The sequence below is a fragment of the Tachysurus fulvidraco genome, chromosome 15 (genome assembly GCF_022655615.1).
Source record: "Tachysurus fulvidraco isolate hzauxx_2018 chromosome 15, HZAU_PFXX_2.0, whole genome shotgun sequence".
NCBI lineage: Eukaryota > Metazoa > Chordata > Actinopteri > Siluriformes > Bagridae > Tachysurus > Tachysurus fulvidraco.
The window spans coordinates 8,907,801-8,931,112 of record NC_062532.1 but is presented as its reverse complement, the minus strand read 5'-3'; the positions used below and the strand labels follow the sequence as shown (position 1 = coordinate 8,931,112).

Below are 23,312 nucleotides of genomic sequence, written 5' to 3'. Positions count from 1 at the left end.
GCTCCCCGCCACAGTGTTTGATATACTGAAGCGTAATTTCAGTGAGTTGACTTACTCAAACATGCCTTTGGCTGACTTCTACAACACGCTCCCTAAGGTGGATGAGAGTCCAATGGACTACTGGATACAGCTGAATAAAGCGATCGATGTGGCTGATGAGTGTTTATGTAGGTGCAACAAGTGTGTTGAGGATCCAGCAGCTGAATCTGTTATGATGTTTGTCTCTCACTGTCCAGATCCTAGCCTTGCTTTGTCTTTTCAGTTCAAGCCTGATGAACAGTGGAGTGCTGCCGAGGTTCAGGAGCGGCTAGATTGTCACCGCAGGAACCTGAAAAGAACTTCTGCTAGAACCCAACGTTATTCACCTGTGTTCGCCTGCCATCAGGACACTGTGACTGTCCATGACAATCCTGAATCGAGTTCTACCAAACAGTTTGAGCCCCCCTCTGGTCAGTCACCATGTTTAAATGGTCAGCTCAATCCCAACGCTGTCCCTTTTACACCTAACGATAGTATGCAGCAGTTAGTCGGCATGATGGATAAAATTCTGTCTCTCTGCACTGCCCCACTGTCCTCGTCCAATATTGGATGTCACGTCACAACATCAGACACCAGGCCTAGTGTGGGCCCAACATGTAAAGTATGTCGGTCTAAAGAGCACACTACACATACTCATTGCATGCGGCAGAGGCTTTGCCGTAGCTGCTTCAAGCCTGGACACTTTAAGAGTGATTGTCCAAAGACATCAAGCTTTGAACCACGTTCTTCTGCTACTCAGTTAAACTAAATGTGTGGGAGGGGGTAGCATGGGTGGTGATGTACTTCCCCTAAAAGATGAGTCGGACCTACATGAGATTTTTGTAAATAGTTGCAAGTTGCAGCCGCCTGATAAAACGGTGCTGTATGTGGGATCTCAGAGGATTGATGGAGCTAGTGAACTGTTTTATGCTCCTGTGACTGTCAGTGGCCAGTCTGTACTGAATGGTTTGCTAGATTCCGGCAGTATGGCTTGCACCCTGAGTACGGAGAGTGAATCCAAGTTGCGTGCTGAGGGAGTTCTTTCGCAACCTTCAGTAGTTCCTGGTAACGTGGTCCTGGTGGGCTGTGGTGGTCTTACTATTCAGCCTAAGTGCACTTATGACCTGGAAATCGAAGTCTATGGATTCAAGTTTATCGTTCCTACTTTAGTAGTGCCTGGACAGAAAGATGAGTTCACTATCGGCAGTAACGTTATCAAATGCGTGCTTAAGAAGATGAAAGCTGAAAAGAAGTACTGGGAAGTAATTTCATGTAAAAACAGCAATCCTGAGTCTGAAGAGTTCCTTGAGCTTTTGAGCTGTATTTCTCGTTGGTCTGGTCCTTGCCAGCCTGTTAAGCTCGGTGAAGCTCTGTCAAGCTGTTACCTTACTTCCCAGATGTGAACACCTGGTCTGGGGAAAACTTCCTGCTAACATTCCTGTTTCCCCAGGGAGCGCAGTCATTGTTGAACCCACTACTTCACGTTCAGCACCCCGTCATGTTCTTGTGGGACGCATGGTGAGCCCTATTTGGGGTGATCGATGGGTGCCGATGAAGATTTTGAACCCCACGCAGTCCCCAATAACAATGCTAAGCTGGCTGATGTGTCTCCTTGTTTGGCAGTAGAGGATGTTGCTGTCACACAAAATCTGTGCAGATCTCATGATGTTCCTGAGACAGCTTTCCCCAAGCCTGTGCTATCTGTCGATCCTATTAGGTTATTGCACGAGTACGGCTTGGATGACATTAATATCAATGCGTGTGAAGTCTCCGACTTATGGAAGGAGAAGTTGGCAAGTGTTATTGTGTCTTATCGTGATGTTTTCTCCAGAGACAGACTTGATTGTGGAGAGGCGAAGGATACATTTATGTGATGAACGTCCGTTCCGTCTGCCCTACCGCCGAATCCCTCCTGCCCACTACCATAAGTTGCGAGTAGTTCTCTCTGAAATGGAAGAAAAAGGCATTATCAGCAAGTCAGTTAGCAAGTATGCATCTCCTTTGGTAATGGTTTGGAAGAAGGATGGTTCGTTAAGAGTCTGCACTGATTTTCGCTGGCTTAATGCAAAGACTATAAAGGATGCTCATCCTTTGCCCCATCAGGCGTATTGCCTGGCTGCTCTTGGTGGCAATCTTCTGTTCAGCTCCATGGATTTAACATCGGGATTCTATAATGTCCCACTCCATGTAGCTGATCGGCATTACACAGCATTCACAACGTCCATGGGCTTATGAATATAACCGTCTCCCGCAGGGCCTGTGTAACAGTCCAGCATCCTTTATGCGCATGATGCTCAGCGTATTTGGAGATCTTAACTTTTCCAGCCTCCTTTGCTATCTCGACGATTTGCTGGTTTTCGCCCGCTCTGAGGACGGGGCATTGAGGCGCTTATAAGTGGTGTTTGCACGGTTGAGAGCTAGTAATTTGAAGTTGGCTCCAAAAAAGTGTCACTTCCTCAGGCGTTCCATCAAGTTTTTGGGCCATGTGATCAGCGGTTCAGGAGTTTCAGTGGATGAAGATAAGGTTGCAGTCATTGCTGCCTTTCAGGAGAAAGACTTGATGAAAGAGGATGGCAGCACACCTCCGCCAAAGAGAATTAGGTCATTTCTGGGCATGGTTCTTTACTACCAAAGCTTCCTCCCTGGCTGCTCTCAAATCGCAAAGCCATTGTTCAAGTTGACTGCTGGTCAAAGAGGTTTGGTGAAAGGCACGAGTCATCGTAATACTAATGGCACTTTCCGGGAGTTGACCCCTCAAGACTGGACTCCTGACTGTAATGTTGCCTTTGAGGAGTTAAAGAGAGCCCTTGTCAAGAGCGTGGTGTTGGCCCACCCTGACTTTGAGCGTCCCTTCATCCTCTGCACTGACGCATCATTGAATGGCCTTGGCGCAGTGCTTTCTAAAGTTTCTGCTGGCGAGGACAAAGCACGTCCAATAGCGTTCGCCAGCAAGTCTTTGAACCACAGCCAAGCCAATTACCCTGTACACAGGCTGGAGTTTTTGGCCTTGAAATGGACTGTATGTGACAAGTTCAGCCATTGGCTTAAAGGCCATGAGTTCACCGTGTGGACCGATAATAACCCGCTCACATACATCATGACAAAACCTAAACTGGATGCATGTGAGCAGCGCTGGGTTTCAAAACTTGCCCCGTACAACTTTAAGATCAAGTACATCCCTGGACGGTTAAACGTTGTGGCGGATGCGCTCAGTCGTGACCCGTTTGTCAAGCCGGTGAGTCAACGAATTCTGACCGAGCCTTACTCAGAGCTGTTGAAACATGTACACAGTGTGGAAGATGATTTTGTACAAAGAGCGTTCCATCTCACGTGCCAGCCACAAACGCTTGGCACTGAACGTGATCAAACTTCTGTGGTGGATGTTTCTATGACTGCTGAGGATGTTTCGTCCGTCTTGCCGTCTTGTGGTGATTGGGATTTAGGTGCTGTATCCAGAGCAACATCCCTAGCTGATCATATGAGCTCTTTAATTCCTGCCTGTCAAGATGTCACCCATGCTTTTTCATTGTCTGAATTGCAGAGTCAGCAACACAATGATGCAGTTATTTCACGGGTGTCCTCCTATGTCAGCAGGAAGCGCAGACCTTTCAGGCGCGAGCGTGTGAATGAGGATCTGCGTGTATTGAGGATTTTAAAGCAGTCGGACAAACTCTTTTTGCTCAATGGCATTCTGTACAGAGCCATCAAAGACCCACTCACTAAGCACAAGAGAATTCAGTTCGTGATGCCTGAATCCCTGAAACAGGAAGCTCTTTCTGGTGTTCATGATTTGGCCGGTCACCAGGGCCAACCACGTACACTGTCGTTAGCCCGCCAGAGGTTTTATTGGCCTGGGATGGAAAGTGATGTACGTGAATACGTCAAGACTTGTACCCGTTGTGTCCTGAGTAAAACTCCAGAACCAGCTGCGAGAGCACCCTTGGAGAGCATCAAGGCTACTGCTCCATTGGAGCTCGTTTGTATTGATTTCTGGGCCGCCGAGGATAGGCACAATAAATCCGTGGATGTCTTGGTAATCACGGATCATTTCATCAAGCTAACTCACGCTTTTCCATGCCAGAACCAATCGGCTGAGTGTTGCAAAGAAACTCTGGGATGGCTTCTTCTGTGTTAATGGCTTCCCCCAGCGTATTCATTCTGACCAGGGAGCAAGTTTTGAGAGCGAGCTAATAGCAGAGCTCCTTGATCTTGCTGGTGTGGACAAGTCACGAACCTCCCCGTACCACCCAATGGGGAACGGTGGAACTGAGAGGTTCAATAGAACGTTAGGTAACATGTTAAGATCGCTTCCACCCAGATCTAAACAAAAGTGGCCACAGTTAGTGCAAACTATGACATTTGTGTATAACTGTACTGCCCATGAAACAACTGGATTTGCCCCTTTTTACCTGATGTTTGGAAGGGTGCCGAGATTACCTGTTGACCTCATGTTTCTAAGTGTGCTTCGTGATGAGTCGATCTGTGATTACAATGACTATGTTCAATCTCTTGTCAGTGATCTGCAGTCTGCTATGATACTGGCCCAAAAGAATTCTACTGCAGAACAGAAACACCAGTCTGACTGTATCAGACAGAAGTTCTTATCACCAACAAAGGCTGTTGAGGTAAACGGAAGCTTGCCGATAAATGGGAACCCACCGTGTACTCCATTGCCGCTTCCAAACCTTCCCTGCACGTCTATAAGATCCGTGACAGATCTGGTCATGAAAAAGTGGTCCATCGGAATCTCTTGTTGCCAGTTAACTTTCTTCCTTTGCCCACAACAGAGTTTGAGTTTTCTGTAGATGAATGTGCTGGTGATGGTCCTTGTTCCTCACCTTCTCGATCTATATGTGATGCAGCTGAGTCAACAATTCCTGTCACTGGTGGTTTGTCACATGCAGAGTCTTTATCTGTCATTTCTAACATTGCTGTGTGTGATGATGATTGTACAGCTTCTTGGGTCGCATCTCATTCTTTTCCAGATGTTTCTGAAGCACAAGCTGATTTTTCTGTTGCTGACCCTGACACTGTAGCTAGCGCTTTTTCACCTACTGTCCCTGTTTCTGCAGATTTGGACGATCCTGTGGTTGACAATAACCCTGACAATCGTTACGTTACCAGGCTTGGTAGAGTAATTAAGCCTGTTCGTAGGCTGAATGGTTCAACTCGAGACCTTACTTGGTGTGGAGTCCATTTCTCCTGTTATTCATGTTTGAAGCTTTTAGTCATGTTTGCATTACTTTCTGATACTGCTGAGTGTAATGTACTATATTGTGTTATATTGTAATTTCTCATGTGTATTCTGTTTCAGAAAATGGTCTGAGTTTTTCTAAGTGTAAAAGGCACTTTGGTATGCCTACAAAATGTGTAGTGGTTTGGCCGACTTCTTTCACATTTGTATCCCTTAGTTGGGTAACTTTTCATGTTGGTAGTCTTCACTGTTTCATTCTGGAGAGTAGACCAAGTCATTCTCAAGACCTGTGCTCTTGTTTTTGTTGTCCTCTGTGGAATTTTGTGTAAATTCTGGGGGGTGAGTGTAACAGGTATACAAAGTATACGACTAAATATTGTTATAATTCACACAAAATTGTTCTCTTGTACATTTTATGATACCTGATAAAGGTGTCCTTTAAGTGTTGAGTGGTCACGGTATAACCTAATTTCCTGTCCTAACTCCTCCTCTTCCCTTTTGATCTGTGATTCAATGGAAGAGGTAGGTTTCTTTTGTCATCCTGTTAATTTAATGTAATCCTTATTTTAATATTATTTTGTATATTGGTATTTCCACCCCAATTTATGTGTAAAGTATTATTTTATTTATTCTTGGGATTATTTTCATCATTTTACATTCTTTGAGGTATATTTGTTTTTTATGTGAGACCAGCACATGCTAATAGAGGAGCATCATTTGTTTTATAGAGTGTTATAAGGGCCACTCAATCTGAGGCTGCTTATTTGTCTCTGTTAATCAGGTATGTTTTCTGTATATTATATTATGTTTATTTTCTTATGTTCTCTCTGCCCTTTTGATCTGTGATTCAATGGAGGAGAGTGTTATAAAGGCCACTCAATCTGAGGATGCTTATTTGTCTCTGTTAATCAGTAAAGAGATCCAGTGAATCGGCTGCCTGCTGTCCCGTGTCTGTCTTTGCATCACACAACGCAGACCAAGTTTTAGTACCCGGTGTCGCTAGCCGCACGTCACGCTGGGTATATGCGAGCTGCGCGGGTTACACTTAGAATAACTTGAAATTTGACACATACATCACATTTGTCGGCTGTTAAGTGTGGACAAAAAGGTCAGACAAAGGTGTGTCTCTTAAGTGGCTCACTAGCGCCCCCGTTTGTCTAAAATGTGGAGTTTCATTTACCTACAGTCCCCAAATTGTTCAGTAACAACGTCAAATAGTCCACTGATATTTACCCACTTGATGCACTTGCACACCGTGCATTGTTTTCTGAGAGGCACCGTATAGCAATAAAAAAACGTGCGAGGGCCCGCCATCGCTGCTTGCAGCTATATATTTTTTTCTTTTTCTTTTTTAGCACACATTGGCCAATTGGGGTCCCTTAACATGCTCGAAAACTCTTGAAATTTGGTACACACGTCAGAGTCGGGCGACGCTAGGCTTGGGCAAAGGCGGGAATACGGGCTTGGCAGGGAGGCTCTGTAGCGCCCCCTGTAATGAAAAAACAAACATTTGTGCACAGATCGGGCAATTATGTAAGAGAGTTGGTACGCATATAGATCTCATCGACCTTTTAAGTAGTCCTCCTAGGGAATTCTTGCGATTTGCACCAAATGTGGTGAACATGATGCCGAGACATTGCACTTGCTAAATTCCGAAAGGATTTTTGATATCTCAAACGGTGCTGCCATGGCGAGGCGACAAAGTTATGGCGAATTCAGAGAAACAGGAAATGTCTAATATCTAAGCCAAAAAATGTCTTATTGTGATGACACGCGGTGTATATGTTCGGCCAAGGATTCCAATCGCATCGATGTGCTTATTGTGAATCCCGGGTATAGCGCCACCAACAGGCCCCAGGAAGTGTGTCGGTCACAAAGGTGGATTTTTTGACAGCGTCATGCGGTAAACTTTTAAATGCTCCTCCTAGAGGGTTCATGCAATTGAGACCAGACTTGGCCACAATGACTCAGATATTAGAGATGTGAAATTGTGAACAGATTTGATATCTCAAACACTGTTGCCATTGCATCGTGTCAAATTTTACTTTTATTTCAGGCATATTTAAGGCTTTTGGCGTGTTTAGATTAACTTGAAATTTGACAGACATTTGTCGGCTGTTAAGTGTGGACAAAAACATCAGACAAAGGTGTGTCTCATAAGTGTCTCACTAGCGCCCCGTTTGTCTAAAATGTGGGGTTTCATTTACCCACAGTCCCCAAATGGTTCAGTAACATCAAATAGTCCATTGATATTTACCCACTTGATGCACTTGCCCACCGTGCATTGTTTTCTGGGAGGCACCGTATAGCGATAAAAAAACGTGCGAGGGCCCGTCATCGCTGCTTGCAGCTATATTTTAACTTGAAGTATCTGGGAATACATTTTGTACTGCATAATTATGGCTTAAATTATTGGTGTAGATATTTAAAGATAAATTATAAAGATAATGTGTGTATTTAATTTTACAAATTAGATTTAAATTCATTGCTAATGATGCATAAGCACACTAAAGCTTTATTTTTTGTCATTTTTTGTGACATCCAGCTGGTGATTGGGAACACTGGAACTAAGGGGTTTATCTGTTGCTGTTATAGCAAAAAACAACTTTGTTTCAGTCCATTCTTAAGTAAATTTATTAAAAATATAAATAAAGAAAAAGAAATGGCAATTAATACATATTAGTCAAGATTAATTAATGGTACAGTACATATGATCTTAATTCCCTTTTATCCATTAAACATTATTACCACTATATTCATCAGTTATAATCATAAAAAAAACCTGAGTGTCAGTGTTGACAATCAGCTCAAAAGTGAAAGCTTTTATACCGTGCAAAAGTACAAATGAAAATAAATAAAAAAAAACATTAAAAAAAAAGGTAAAAAATCTTTTGAAAAAACAAGTAATTTACACAATTAGACCTTTATGCCATACCAGTAGCGTGGATGGAGGATACACACAGTACACACACCCATCAACCCGGTCAAACATATGATATATGGTTCACTCAGCTATACAACAGAATGACTCACAACATTAGTCAAGATATTAGGAATGTAGCAGTCATAAGTGAGTGGACAGGAGAGGCTTGCACTATTGACACTCAAGTACCATATTTCATAAATCCTTTTTTTTTTTTAAAGAATGACAGAATCTTAAAAATGGATTGGCTCAAATCAGTAATTCAGATTTTTTGCCCAGAACTGAAAATAACTCAACATTGTATATTAAAAGAACCTTTGCAAATGTTGTACATGCATACAACACAGTAGTGTCACTTTTCCGTTAGAATTAATAGTGAACAGGATGACTAGGTACCATTCTTTATACAACATACAAAAAATCTTACATATGCTATGTCAGTTTGATATTTAAATTGAAATATTTTGCCACCAGTCTGCACAGTCACAACACAGGTGGTGTTTTACTAGTAGTCTGATAAGAATTTAACACCGAGCTTTGACACCTGAAGCAGCAGCTGTTTTGCATGTGGACATGTGAAGGTACTTCATTCCATTATTTCAGTTCTTAGTATATTCTAATACATTTTGGGTCCTGTCACTACTACACTATATAGCTATATATATGGACTCATGAACATCACACCCATATGTGGGTCTTCCCACAAAGGGAAGACACAAAGCCACAAAGTTTAAAGCACACAACTACTGTATCTAAACTGTCTTTATATTTTGTAGCATTAGGATTTCTCTTCACTGAAACAAAACAGATTCCAGCATGACAATGCCCCTGTGTACAAAGCAAGGGTTGGAAAGGAGGAAATCAAATGGTCTCCACAGTTTCCTGACCTGAACACCTTTAGGATCAACTGGAACATTGTCTGCATACCAGGCCTCCTCAACTAACATCAGTACCAAACCTTACTAAAGCTCTACTGGCTAAATGTTCCAGAATCTAGTGGAAAGCCAGAAGAGTGGAGATTATTTCAACAGTAACTTTGGAAAGGGTATCAATGCATATAGGCAAATCTGTAATGTATACAGTTCATTTTATCTTCTGTGAACCATGGAGGCAAACAGTTTAAACTAATTCTTTGGAGGATTGATTCCAGTGCAAATAAGTTATGTGATTAGAAACACAGAACTGTGTGTAAGAATGGATTAGCAAACAGTTCAAATAGAAAAAAACTTTAAAAAATACATTTATATATTGCCATATAGCTATGTGTGTTTGCTTTTAGAGATATGAATGCTGTGGCATTGTTTATAGATTTATTTTGATTCTTTAGGTGACTAGTTTTTGCAGGACAGCTTAAATATTACATACAGCCAAATGTAGGACTGAAGCAAAACAAATAAAAAAAACAACTATCATCAGATCTCCAACAGCTCCATCAATATGTAGACATTTACACATAACCTCAAAACCCAAACACACATCTTGCACACACACACGCGCGCGCGCACACGCACATGCGCGCACGCAGACATGCACGCCCACGCGCACAGAATTAAACAAACATTACACATGCTTAGTAGAGTCCTCAAAGCACTTCCAAAATCTGAGATTAGTGAAGTACACTGCCAGTGCACCTGTGTGTGTGTGTGTGTGTGTGTGTGTGTTTTTAAGGGGGCTTAAGGGGACACGAGAGATATTTTCAGAGACCTGAACATCTGGAGCAAAATTGTTCAGCCCAAGATGCACCACATAAAGGCCAGAAAAAAGGAAAACTACAGGAGTCTTCATCTCTCTTTCTAATCAGTCTGATTTTCTCCTGCCTTCAGAACAGTGCTGGAACTGAGCAAAGCTCAGGAAAACTTGCTCCAGTGAGATCTGACTCACACAATAGTCCTCAATGCAATATTTCTCTTTAGCTGCCTCAAGGATCCCAAAAACCTGGCAATGGCAAGAAGTGACAAAATTAGGACAAATTTGTACTAGTCATGGTGTCAAATAACAACCAACAGAGGGCAATATTATGGTTATGTGGAAAAACCATCAAATACATGTTAAGAAATAAGAACAGAATGTACCTGAGCCCAGGTTAATGTTTTGTCAGTCAAGTGATAATGTACCATCCCCTGGTGTTCATCCTTGAGTAAGCTACCTGAGAACATAAAAGAGCAATAATGCACAGTTGTTAATGTATACCAGTTCAGTTAGCCTCAGTTCAAAATCACAGAACAGGCTGTGTGTAAATTTGTTCTTTATTAACCATATAGTACATGTCAGTGTGGGTGTCAAGACATTTGTAGTGTTGTCCAAACTCGGTAGAGAAATTACATTCCTATATGCAGTACCTAAAGCCAACATGTTAGTGGTGTTTTTGATACCAAAATTTCATTTAATACTTATGTAGTTTTTGGTTTATTTATGTTTGCTGTATATTTGAAATCAGTGATGTGTCTTCTTTACTGCTACTCCATAAGAGAGCTCTATATAATAATCTACATAGCAAATAGTTAATGAGTGAGTGAGTGAACAAGCGATTTCAGACATAGGGTATGTTTCAGACACAGACCAGGGAAGGTGCTCTCAATGAAGTCTTTAAAGAGCTGAAGGTCCATCTCCTCTAAATCAGCCTCCATGTGAATTTTGGCTAACAGTGTGTATCCACTGCCAAATTTGCTCTTTAGATGCTGTGGGCTGCCCAGACATTTGAACTGCCCGTTGACCATCACAGCCAGTCTAGTGCACAAAGCCTCACACTCCTCCATACTGCACACACAGAAGTCAGCAGGTTATTGTAATATATCAGACATTCTGTTGTTTGTACTTAAAACTTTGTGCATCCAAACCAGTCACATGATATTTGTGCACAAAAACTCAGAAATGGTGTCAGAAACCAATGACAGAAACAAATGCAGACAACCATGTTATATGATATCTATAATATATTTTATAACTGTATCCAAAGTGGAAGCAAAGTTATACCTAAATATCATACAAATTTATTTACTTTTAGATAGTAATAGTGTTTATTTGCATACCTTCACCATATTTTTACATAAAAACAGAGACAAACGAGAGCAACTGTGAAGCCAAACGTCTCTGAGACCCTCTAGTGGCCGGCTGCAATACCTGTTTCTATGGTAGTGACTCAGAACAAGGGCAACAAGGGCAACTTCTATTACAAATATTAAATGAATGTAAGAATAGTGTTGTCTTTTTCCAAGTTCGGATGATTTTTATATTGCCTCAAATATTTTTAGGTCTCTTATAAAACAATCATGACTGTAGTCTCATGAACACACTCCAACATTGACCTGAACTTTGGCCAGTTCTGTAGCAAAACCACATCCTTTTCTGCTGTAAACTATTCTAACAGACCCTCAGCTAGAATGTATTTGCAGTTTCTAATCATATATTGCACATTTTAATGTCTAAACTACAGTTTCCTCTGAATGTACTGGAACAGCAAGGCCAGTTCTGTCTTTTATTTATTTATTTAGCTTTACAATGAAGACATTTTAAACTTAACTCTACACCACTTTACAAATGTCTTAACTGATATGCAAAAGAACTTATCCTTTGGGAGTGTGCTTTACCTAAAGAGTTATTTATTTAAATCTTCTGTAAAGCAATAAACAACACAACTCTTTAGTGGCTTTGGTGAGGTTTAGTTTACACTTACTGTAAGTGCTAAAGCAAAAGTATTTGTTTACACTGAGGAATTTACCTGTGTGAGGTGATGATGATGGCTTTGCCAGATTCTCTGGTGCGTGTGACTGCGTCCCAAAGTAAACGTCTAGCCACTGGATCCATGCCAGTGGACGGCTCATCGAGGAAGATGACAGGCGGCCCACCGATCAGAGCCATACCTGCACTCAACTTCCTCTTGTTGCCCCCACTGAATGACAGAAACCGTGCAGAAAGAAAATTCACACAGATCATTATTTCACACAGAAAATTACATGATGTTCTCATAAAGCAGCCCACTGTTTTTATACTGAACTAACACTGTCAACACTTTGTAAACAATTTCTTGAATGAAAAGTAATTTCTAGCTTCTGTCAAATCTCACTATAGTCTTTACAGATTCTGTGTGTTAGATTTTTACAGTGACACTGTATTTATGCATATAGTGCTCTGATCACTCATTCACACACACACATCTGTACCTGTAACTTCGAACCATTTTGTCAGCATGTGGCTCCAGGAGCAACGAGCGGAGCACATTCTCTACACATGCGCAAACATATTTTTCTGGGATTCCTCTGAGCCTTGCATACATGCTGAGAGTCTCACGGCCAGTCATGTGATCCAGCACAGCATCAAACTGAGGGCAGTAGCCGATTCGCTGCTGTACCTGCAGGTCATACAGTTCACTTTAAAAATAAATAATATTATAAAATAACTTTTTTAGATTAGAAATGCACTAAAATCTTTACTGACATGATATATTTATTTTTTTGTGAATAGTACAACTGTCAATGTCTGACCTTCTTCACATCATGGAGAATACTGTAGCCATCAATGAAGGCATCCCCTGCAGTCACAGTCTCATCTCCAGTCAGCATTTTAAATGTAGTTGTCTTTCCAGCCCCATTAAATCCTAGCAGTCCAAAGCATTCACCCTTCCCCACAGCCAGGGACAAGCGGTCCACTGCCAGCAGAGACTGACTTCCTGGGTATACCTATTCACACAGCAATGGACCTTCTTGTAATAGCTGACAATGGAAATGTAACTAATGTCACTAAAAACTCTTGGATCATTAACTTTTTGCATACAAATTAACTGATTCATTTGGATGCGGGTCTCTCTAAAATCAGAGAAAATATTGCTGTAAACCTCTGAAATAATTCGGCTGCTACCATCATTAGTTATACCGAATCATCAATAATGTTTAGTGAGCCTGGTCAGGAAGCAGCTACTGTATGCAAGCCCAAGCCATAACACTACCTCCACCATGCTGCACAGCTTTTATGTTTAGGATCATGTTTTTGCATTTTTCTTTACAGATTTCATTGTTCAATTGTTCACTGAACAACCTGTTCAGAGTCTGTTGCTCAGTACACCAGCGGTTTGATTCTTTGTCTATTTTTGCAATGCCTCAGATTGATTTTCCTTCTTTACTCAGCTACAGATGGCTTGCTTTCCTCCCATAAACAGCTCTCTGATTTTTATGTTGGCTAATCCTTTTTAACAGCTATTTATTATTTAAACAATCAAACTAACCAGACAGACTTGGGGAACAAGATACACTTGGTAGACATATGATCAAATATTTTTGGAAATTATGTGGTTTCTGTAGTTTAACAAACAAACAACACACATCTAAATATAAAAAATTCTCATATTCATCATATTATTATTTCATATCATTTCACATTCAAAACATGTGAAATGAACTTGCTTGTCCAATAATTGTTTGTCAATTCTTACACTAGATGGAAGATGATGGTGGTGAAGAAGGCTACTTAATATCCGATTATTGATCCAACACTATAGTCAAGGATTCTCAATTATTAAACTGCACTCTTTCTTTTGTAATAGCGCAGTTTAATAATTACCTTAGTAAGTTCTTGCAGAATGAGAGGACTTCCAACCATGGACTCCACCACAGGCTGGCATTCTAAAACCCTCTTTCTCTCATCAGCTACATCTCTATCCTCAGGCTGAAAGGCTTCTTCTCCAACCTGCATGCCCTGGACACAAAAATATATGCATGTTTATCTATGTACCAATCAATTCTGCATCTGCATATTAAGGCAAAATTTATTCTCTCTAACACCTTCTTGCATCTCCTGCAGAGGTTGAAGAGTGTGTTGATGCACCGAAGCTCAATGATAAAAAGAAGGACAAGGAAAACCACACCCTGGAGGGACATAGCCACCAGGTAGGAGCCCACTCCGGGTTCATTCATAGAGAAGTAGTTCAGCTGATAGGTGATGTCTGTAGAAAACCATAAAATTCAAAGCAACTTAGGATTTATGAATTCAAATGGCATGAATAATTACTATTATTTTACTTCTGAATACAGACTTTGCTATTATTATTATTATCATTATTATTATTTACACACTAAAAAGGATTCAGACATGAACTTTTTCCATTTCTTTCTACGTGTATTATGCATCAAATCATCAAAAAATTATATTCCCAGACAACAGATAAGGAAACCTATCCAGTTCTACAATTATGTCTGAAATCACAGAATTTTATTTCTTTCGTGATCCAATTAGCCAACAATGAGGCAGTGATCCCTGTGATACTAACTATGGTATAGGTGTTGGTTGAATGACACAGAATGGCATGGTAGTACCAAAACCACAAAGTAAATTGTCCCATCATTCTTGTACTTGGCTGAGAGGAGTAGAAGCTGATGTAAGTTTGATGTGTTTAGTATTATAAGATTCTTTTCAGTTCATCACAGTTGTAAAGAGTGCTTATTTAAATTATAGACTTCCTGTTAGCTAAAAACACTTTGTGATATATGTACAATGTGAAACTGTCTGGATTTCAGGGATTCTAAATACTCAACCCACCCCATCTGGCACAAACAACCAAACCACAGTTACAGTCACAGAGATCACATTCTTCTCCATTCTGAACATTAAATTAAGCTCTTGACCTGTATCTGCATGTTTTTTTGCATTGCACTGCTGCCACATGATTGGCTGATTATATATATGCATGGCTGTGCTTCCTAATAAAATGGAGGTGTATGAGTGTATATGATAATATTTAACTTAATGTAAATTTAGATTCAAAATTTAAATTATAGTAAACAGCATGGCCCCGGTCAAAATAAAAAGATTCTAAAGATAATTAAATGAAAGTATGATACAAATATTAATGTGGCTTAGGATACTGCTTAGATATATGTGACACATTTTGCTAAAAATAAACAAATACACTAAAAAATATATGTTAACATGTTTATTAGAGCATTAATGGAATATTCACTGAAGAAGAAGAAGAAGAAGAAGAAGAAGAAGAAGAAGAAGACTTGAGTCATATTCACTAAATAATTCTGAAATAAAACTTACTGTATAAATGGCAAATTTCTTTGGTGAGGAAGCTGGTGGTACAGAAGCTGATGGTCTCATAATTTTGGTAGAATTGGCTAAAAGACATGCCCAGGCAGTAGTTGGGGAATAGCAGAAATACTTTATCCATTAAACGTGAAAGATTCTCCAGATGCAACTCTAGAAATAGTAAGAGAACCAGGACAATTTGGTTATAGATACTTATGCTTTTCTTGTCTATATCATAATAGGTTTGTCATAAAAATCTGGAAAAAATATAACATTATGCCAGTAGACTAGTTGTCATACTTTCTACTGCTCAAACCCATCTTTCATCCCATATTAAACACCATAAGCCTGTTTGAAGAGTCTCCCTCTTAATCAGCCCCTAATGTTCTTAGTAACTGGGCAAATGGGTATAAAATCTCTTACCAGGGATGGTCATGATGGTGACAGCAAGGAACGTAGCTGTGCCGCTGATTATGTTGAAGATGGTGAGGCGAGTGAAAGCAGTGGCAGCACTCGTGAAAAGGAAGCTGAGCAAGTACATGAGAGGAATCACAGCCCAGCCATAGAGCAGCAACAAAAGCAGCACATCTACCAGGTGTTTTTTCGTAACAAAGGCCTTCACCCCAAATACAGAAAACACCACCTAAAACACAGAGGGTGAACATTAAAAAAATGAATGATTGTTATTTTCAAAATACTCAAAAAATGATTGAGTTCCTAATCATAAAAGTATACACCAATTTACTAATATAAGACCACCTGTCAAATATTGGCCCTCTGCATGCTGCCAAAACAACTCCAACGCCCTGAGGCATAGACACTACCAGACTGCTGGTCTTTCTAAGTGGTGTGGTAACTGGCACTAAGACATTAGCAGCAGGTGGATTGAAAGTTTTCTGGTGGACCTGCTTGGCTTGGACTTCTTGTTCCAACACATCCTACAGATGCTCGATTTTCTTGTTGCACAGCTGAGATTTGGAGAATTTTTATGCCAAGGCAACATGTTTGTTATGTTCCTTAAATTGTTCCAGAATAATGTATGCAAGGTGACAGGGTGTGTGATCATGCTAAAAGAGGGCACTCCCATGAGGGAAAACCACTGCTATGAAAGACTGTACCTGGTCCACAACGATGTTGAGTCAAATGACACAGTGGTGTGGAAAAGTGTTGGCCCCCCTCCTGATTTATTGTTTTTGCATGTTTGTCACACTTTAATGTTTCAGATAATCAAACAAATTTAAATATTAGTCAAAGATTACAACATGCAGTTTTTAAATGTTTTTAAAAACACTTTTTTTTTATTATTAAGGGGCCCTGTGTGAAAAAGTTAAAACATTACTGTGGTTTATCACACCTGAGTTAAATTTCACTAGTCACACCAAGGCCTGATTACTGCCACACCTGTTCACAATAAAAAAAATCCCTTAAATAAGACCTGACTGACAATGTGAAGTAGACCAAAAAAAAATCTCAAAAGCTACAAAGCATGCCAAGATCTGAAGAAATTCAGGAACAAATGAGAAAGAAATTGAGATCTATAAGTCTCGAAAAGGTTATAAAACCATTTCTAAAGCTTTGGGACTCCAGCAAACCACATTGTAGCATTATCCACAAATGGCGAACTCATGGAATCGTGGTGAACCTTCTCAGGAGTGGCCGGCTGACCAAAATTACCCCAAGAGCGCGGCGACGACATCCAAGATCTCACAAAAGACCACAACAACCTTCAAAGAACTGCAGGCCTTACTTGCCTCAGTTAAGGTCAGTGTCCATGACGTCACCATAAGAAAGAGACGGCAAAAATGGCCTGAATGACAGGTTCCAAGACAAAAACCACTGCTAAGCAAAAAGAACATAAAGGCTCATCTCAGATTTGCCAGAAAACATCTTGATGATCCGCAAGACTTTTGGGAAAATAATCTGTGAACCAGTTATTAGGTTTAGGGGCAAACACTTTTTACACAGGGCCATGTAGGTTTGTATTTTGTTTTCCCTTTAATAATAAAAACCTTTATTTAAAAACTGTATTTTGTGTTTACTTGTGTTATTTTTGACAAATATTAAAATTTTGTTTGATGATCTTAAACATTAAAGTGTGACAAACATGCAAAAAAAAATTTTTTAAATGAGGAAAGGGGCCAATGCACCACTGTGTAAAAAACGTCAGCGTGTATTGTCAAAGGTCTTCACACCTGCCCATTTCTCCTGTATCCCAAAGGTGAACGACAAATCAAGACTGCTAAAATTTTATTAAATATCAGACTTTCATGTTCTCTGCCAGTACAAGATTATAATTATGTCCTTTATCTTCAATGAACCATTTTGGGTCATCAATGTACGTATGTTATTTGAACAAACTTTGCATCGGTTTGCATATTAGATTATTTGATAGTACATTGTGCATGAACACCTGAACCATGAACACCTGAAATGTTCATGCACCATGAGCACAAGTAAATGACATTTGCATAGCACTTTTTGTATAACGTCTGTTGTGAGTAGCAGCATTATATGCTGTATACATGGCCTCATACATCAGCGCTACTATCAGCTATGTTTATTTTAGTTCTGTTGGAGTTAAAATGAAATACTGTATATAATAATCTATAAGTGCACACTTTTGCATCAGACTGAGGTGAATGGGGATGGAATTACAGCATTTTTTATATGTGGTCTCTCCCTTTTTCAGAAGATATAAGGCAACACTGACCAGCATTAGAAGACAAGGCAGCGCAAAGTTGATCAAGTCCCACAGTAAGGCAGAGAACCAGAAGTTGGAGAGGTAGACACCGCTGACCCTCTGTACATGCTTGGACTTCACAGAGCGCTCAATCACCAGGAGCAGGGCGAAGGTGCTGGCCAAGGATGCCATTCCATACATCAGGTTAATAGCTATGGCAAAGCCAGTTTGACCCCTGAGCAAAAGATCCAAGGAAAAAAAAGAAATGTAAAAAAAAAAACAGATAGTAAATTTATGCAGCCATGTGTATAAATTGCATTTCCCTGATGCACTGCAAGCATATGCTGTTTTCAACAATTACAGACACACTTTAGCTGAGAGTGGTTAACAAATGTAACATTCAAATTAACTAAATAAAGCATAAAGTTCCATTGCCTCTAGCACTTGTGTCATCTGTCATGCTAAATGTGTTAAACTGTATTGTTTGTAAATGTAAAATTCTTCTATACTGGGATACACTCAGACTCACTCTGAGAGCTGGCTCTGGGCTGTTTCGGACATGTTGCGGGGCATGGGTTTGTTTCCTGTCTGGATGGAAGCATTTGGGCCAGCCAAGAGCCTGTAGAGAGCATTATCCACCATCATGAGTGCAGTAGCCGGTGTGTGGTAGCCTTGGTTGTTGAAGTAGCCAGTGATTTCAGCAAGCTCGTTAGTTTGACCACTAAAAGCAGCACCCACCACGCAGCGCTCATTGAAGGCTCCTCCTTCCCTTATGGCATTGTTTAGTACATACTCTGTGAAGTCTGCAATGATAGAATACACTGATTCAACCATTATGATTCACCTTTAATTTTTGCTTACATCATTCCATTCAAAAAGGGTCACAATGTTTACCCCATTTCAAAGCCATTACCAGTTAGATTGGTCACTGGTGAGGCACTCTGTGCATCAAGCTGGGCAGCATAGGCTTCAGCAAGTGCTGTAACCAGAGGTCCGGCATTAGAATCCAGGGCAATGGGCACAGAGGTGGGGCCATACCGGTTAAGTGCTAGGAGAAGTTCTGGGGTTTTGTGTTGCCTAGGGAGTGTTTGGGCCACAACAAGGGCAACTGCTGTGAAGATAAGTGGCACTAAAAACTGTGCCACCATCACCTTCCAGTTCCGCCAGCTATACAGAGCCCTCTTTAAAAACATGGCGTAGAACTGCTGCATGTAGAGCTTAGCCTAGTGTGTAACAGTTTTGGTTACAAAGAGAAAGGAAAGAGAGGTCATCCATACTATACACTGTACTAATAAAATATTCATTTCAAACAATGATCAAAATGAGATTTACTTTAGTATGAAGTTCTACATGATATAGGACAAAAAATACATATTTAGATACAGAATCTTTCTAGGATGACCCTTAGACAGACTGACCCCTGTGTTGAGTTTGATGTTGGAGCAGTCCTCTGAGATCAATGTGCCACTATCGGTGAAGTCTGTTACATCAGTCATGCCGCTGATACTGCTAGTATCGTCAACTGTCCAGTCATGTGACCTGCGCTCATGCTGGTACTGCAGAGCTGGAAGCTGAATGGCCTGAATGTCTAGACTGGAGTCCACCAGCTTCCCAACCCTGTCCATGTACAAACACACAGATATAAAAGAAACAGGTCATATTCACATACAAGTGTTCCAGATGTAGCTGTAACTATGTAGGCTGTGACACTTAACTATGTGGAAAGCATTCTGTATAGAAGAAAATCTGAACTATAATGAAGAGGGGGAAAACATTGTTAAACTGTTGGACCTGCTCAGATGGATGTGGCTACAAGAGAAGAGGAGGGTAATAGAGTGACAGAAAGGTTTCTGAGCACGTTGCAATCAGCCACAAGATTTTCCATCAATTGAAGTTTTTAGGAAACAATAACAATCAGTCTTTCTTCTAGACCCCTTATAGAGCCACATGGTCACTTCCTATTGAGACAGTAATGATGATCCATTGAAAGCTTTACAATAAAATGAAAAGAGGAATGGAACAGAATAGATGGGGCATGGGCAGATAAATAAGATTTGGTCTCGGCTTTTTTTCAGTCCTCTGAGATTGACCCTGACATAGGCTTGAAAAATCAGACATGCTTTTTGATGTGCTTTTTTGATGACTTAAAAGAATCATAAATGATGGATATTGCCTTTCAACCAATTTTACTGAGCAATACTAAAGCATCCTGCTAATGAAACTTGGTTAAACATCAAAGCATCTTAATAACACATGAAGAACTACCAAATCTTGGGCAAATCCTTTCACTGGTCCAACAATATACCATGTGGTTATGATGTAATATTGATTGGTTTAATCCAAGTACCTAAGAAAAACTTCCTCCATGGTGGTAACAGAAGCACCATAGCTGGCGATGCCCAACTCCTCTCTGTTCATTTCCAGCTCAGCAAACAGAAGCTCGAACCTACAAAGATGCACAAAATCTTCATTGACTGGACACATACATTAATTCCACCTACAGTGGAACAGTATAGATTTTTATTGCATTTTTGTTAGTTATTTGAATAACATTTACATAATACACATTGTCAGAAAGCAACCTTAAAGAAATTTGCAGGCATCAAATTCAAAATGAGTATATATTTTCAAATTGAAATGGATAATTGCAAACAGAAGTACAGCACCATGCAGATCTGATCAGAAAGAAGAAAGCAATGTGAATATACTATAAAAATGGAGTACAGCAGCTTATCATCTTGTGTTGTACTCACAATTCATGTACTAACACAGTGAATGTCCAAAGACAAAGGACTATTAAGACATTTATGCAGCCATGTATAATTGTTATAACAACATTTGCCCAATATAATGATCAGAACCCAAGTGGCTGAAGCAAGAGAAAGAGAAGGAATTATTGATTTTGGGATGAATAAAGAGAAGTTCAGTAAATGAGAAGGAAATGGGCATCACATCAGGGCACTCCATTATAGACAGATCGATGGCTATATTTTCCCTCTCTGGCCCTGAAACAGCTTACATTTAACCAGGAGAAGTAGCAGTCTAAGTAAGGGTTGTGTCCTCTTGAAGGCTAGCTAGATTAAGGTTGAAAATTGTTGTTTTTCTTTGCAGCTTTAAGTGGGTTTATGTTATTATGCAAGTTATTAGGGTATAACAATTATATAGCTCTTGCTGATTATAATTATTGCAAAATATATTTTATTAAAGATATTTCGGCTGCATAAACTGTAGGTATTCCATTGTCAAATACAGGAATACCTGTACACCTAGACATTTATAGTGTTATTCCATCAGCCAAATCATGTGGCAGCAGCACGATCAACAAATATACATAAATAAATCATGCAGCTTTATATATACAACTTTGTTATACACATGTACATTTCCTTTTGTCATGCAAGTCTGCATGCTTAAACATCTTGTTGATGAGAGCGATCAGAGGAGAATGACCTGACTGTATTAAACTGACAAAAAAAGTTTACAGCCATGGTGAGCAGAAAAGCATCTCAGAACATACACATTTCAGTCGATTGCTGTTTTGCTCAATACTTTACAATACCTCATGAAACTGCTGCTATATTACTAATGTGTTCATTCCAGTATTTCTGCACACGTAATATTGATTGAAAATAAGACATTTACACTGGTCAGTGCTGTTTTTTTTTTATTGTCTTTTGTGTATTGTCTTTTGTGAAATGTCTTGTATATTTTGTTTGCACTGTCTTTTGTCCTGCACTGTCTTTTTTGTCTTTTGTCTTGCACTGTTTGCACCAGGTTGCACAGATGCATTTTATGTGGCTAGTGCTACTTACAGTACTACAGTAAGTCCTTAGCTCGTCCTTTGTTTTATTTAGCACCATGGTCCTGGAGAAATGTCTCATTTCACCATGTACTGTGTCAGATATATATGGTTGAAATGGCAATAAAAGCTTCTTGACTTGACTTGATATACATCAAAGGCATATAGAGGTGGATGGGTCAGATGGCCATATCAGGTTCCAATTCTGTCTTTCCACAACAATGGACTTTCTCTGCCTTCTGTCCACGAACCCCAAGAAGACTTTTTGTTCTGCTCCTGTGATGTGTTGCGCTACAATTGAAGAAAGCTATCATCCGAGAAAAAGTGGAAGAAAACACAACTTCTAGCAGATCTTGACTCTTACTGTACACCCAAGTTCTCTTCAGACGTGACTTCTGCCAAGCCTTCCTTCTACAAGGGAAAGCTTGAAGCTTCTGCAAATGCTCCACAACATCTCTTCTCTACTCAATCACCCTGGCTCCACCTGCTTCATCCTCCCTGACTGCAGAAGACTTCTTTTTACCGATCGATAAAAAAAATCTGCAAGGATCTTCACTTTTGCCCGACTGCACCTACATCTCACAATCAGGTTTCCCCTACTCCTTCTTGTCGCATTTCTCAACCATACCAGCAGAAGAGATTCTACAACCCATCCTGTGTTGCTATCCTTCCACCTGCCCATCGGATCCACTCCCTTCCACTATGCTCCAGACCATCTCGCAAGACCTTCCCTTCATCACCACAATCAGCAATGGCTCTCCAACATCTGGTCATGTATCAACTACCTTCAAGAGAGCAAGGGTTACCTGAACTAACTACAGACCGGTATCACTTATCTCTTTTCAATCAAAAATTCTTGAAGACATTGTCTATAACTGTCTGTCCATCTCTCACAGAACAACATTCAAGATCCCAACCAGTCTGTCTTTAAAGCAGCACATTCGACAGAGACAGCCCTTTTGCATGTCCCTTTTGGAAACTACATACTGCTAGATCAGCCAAGCTGTCATCTGGCCTCAATCTCCTTGACCTTTCAGCAGCGTTTGCTAGGGCCAACCACAAGACTCTCTTGTCCACCCTCAGGAGTCTTATAATTTGCTGATCAGCATGGGAATGGTTTGCTTCCTACATGAATGGTCACTCATATCAGGTAACAAGGAGAGGAGTGATATCTGCTCCATGCAGACTCTCCACTGATGTCCCAAAGGGCTCAGTACATGGTCCTCTTCTTTTCTCCCTGTATATTTACTCTCTTGGTATTTCCTCACACTGGTTCTCTTACCACTGCTTTGCTGATGATACACAACTTATCTTCTCTTTACCACCCTCAAATACCACAGCTTCTGTTCAGATCTCAGCATGTCTGGCAATCATATCATTGTGGATGACGGCTCATCAGTTGAAGTTCAATCCTAGGAAAACTGAACTGCTGATCATCCCAGGTGATCTATCCCCAGGTCATGATCTTGCAATATCCCTGCATAACAATCTGATCTCCTCTTCAGTCACAGCTCACAACCATGGGGTACTATGGACACTCAACTGTCCTTTTCTTCGCATATTGCTAGTGTGACGCACTAATGTCTGTTACTTCTCAAAGCATTAGAAGGATTCAGCAATTTTTGTTCATAGAGGCTGCTCAGGTACTTGCTCATTCTCTTGTCATCTCAAGACTGGA

General features: G+C 40.3%; 1 protein-coding gene across 1 annotated transcript in view; it reads right to left on the bottom strand.

Annotated features, from left to right (window-relative positions):
- Window positions 1-7,828: 7,828 nt before the first annotated feature.
- abca3b (ATP-binding cassette, sub-family A (ABC1), member 3b) overlaps window positions 7,829-23,312 on the bottom strand; it is a 40,441-nt gene continuing 24,957 nt past the window's right edge. Inside the window, exons 17-31 of the mRNA XM_047800582.1 lie at window positions 20,183-20,281; window positions 19,254-19,452; window positions 18,749-19,058; window positions 18,365-18,638; window positions 17,866-18,070; window positions 15,579-15,798; window positions 15,168-15,326; window positions 13,910-14,070; window positions 13,689-13,823; window positions 12,617-12,811; window positions 12,296-12,483; window positions 11,854-12,024; window positions 10,696-10,892; window positions 10,208-10,281; window positions 7,829-10,070 (exon numbers count right to left, since the gene is read on the bottom strand). Of these exons, the coding sequence (XP_047656538.1) occupies window positions 9,933-10,070; window positions 10,208-10,281; window positions 10,696-10,892; window positions 11,854-12,024; window positions 12,296-12,483; window positions 12,617-12,811; window positions 13,689-13,823; window positions 13,910-14,070; window positions 15,168-15,326; window positions 15,579-15,798; window positions 17,866-18,070; window positions 18,365-18,638; window positions 18,749-19,058; window positions 19,254-19,452; window positions 20,183-20,281 (2,725 nt within the window). The 3' untranslated portion in view covers window positions 7,829-9,932. The remainder of the gene's footprint in view (window positions 10,071-10,207; window positions 10,282-10,695; window positions 10,893-11,853; window positions 12,025-12,295; window positions 12,484-12,616; window positions 12,812-13,688; window positions 13,824-13,909; window positions 14,071-15,167; window positions 15,327-15,578; window positions 15,799-17,865; window positions 18,071-18,364; window positions 18,639-18,748; window positions 19,059-19,253; window positions 19,453-20,182; window positions 20,282-23,312) is intronic.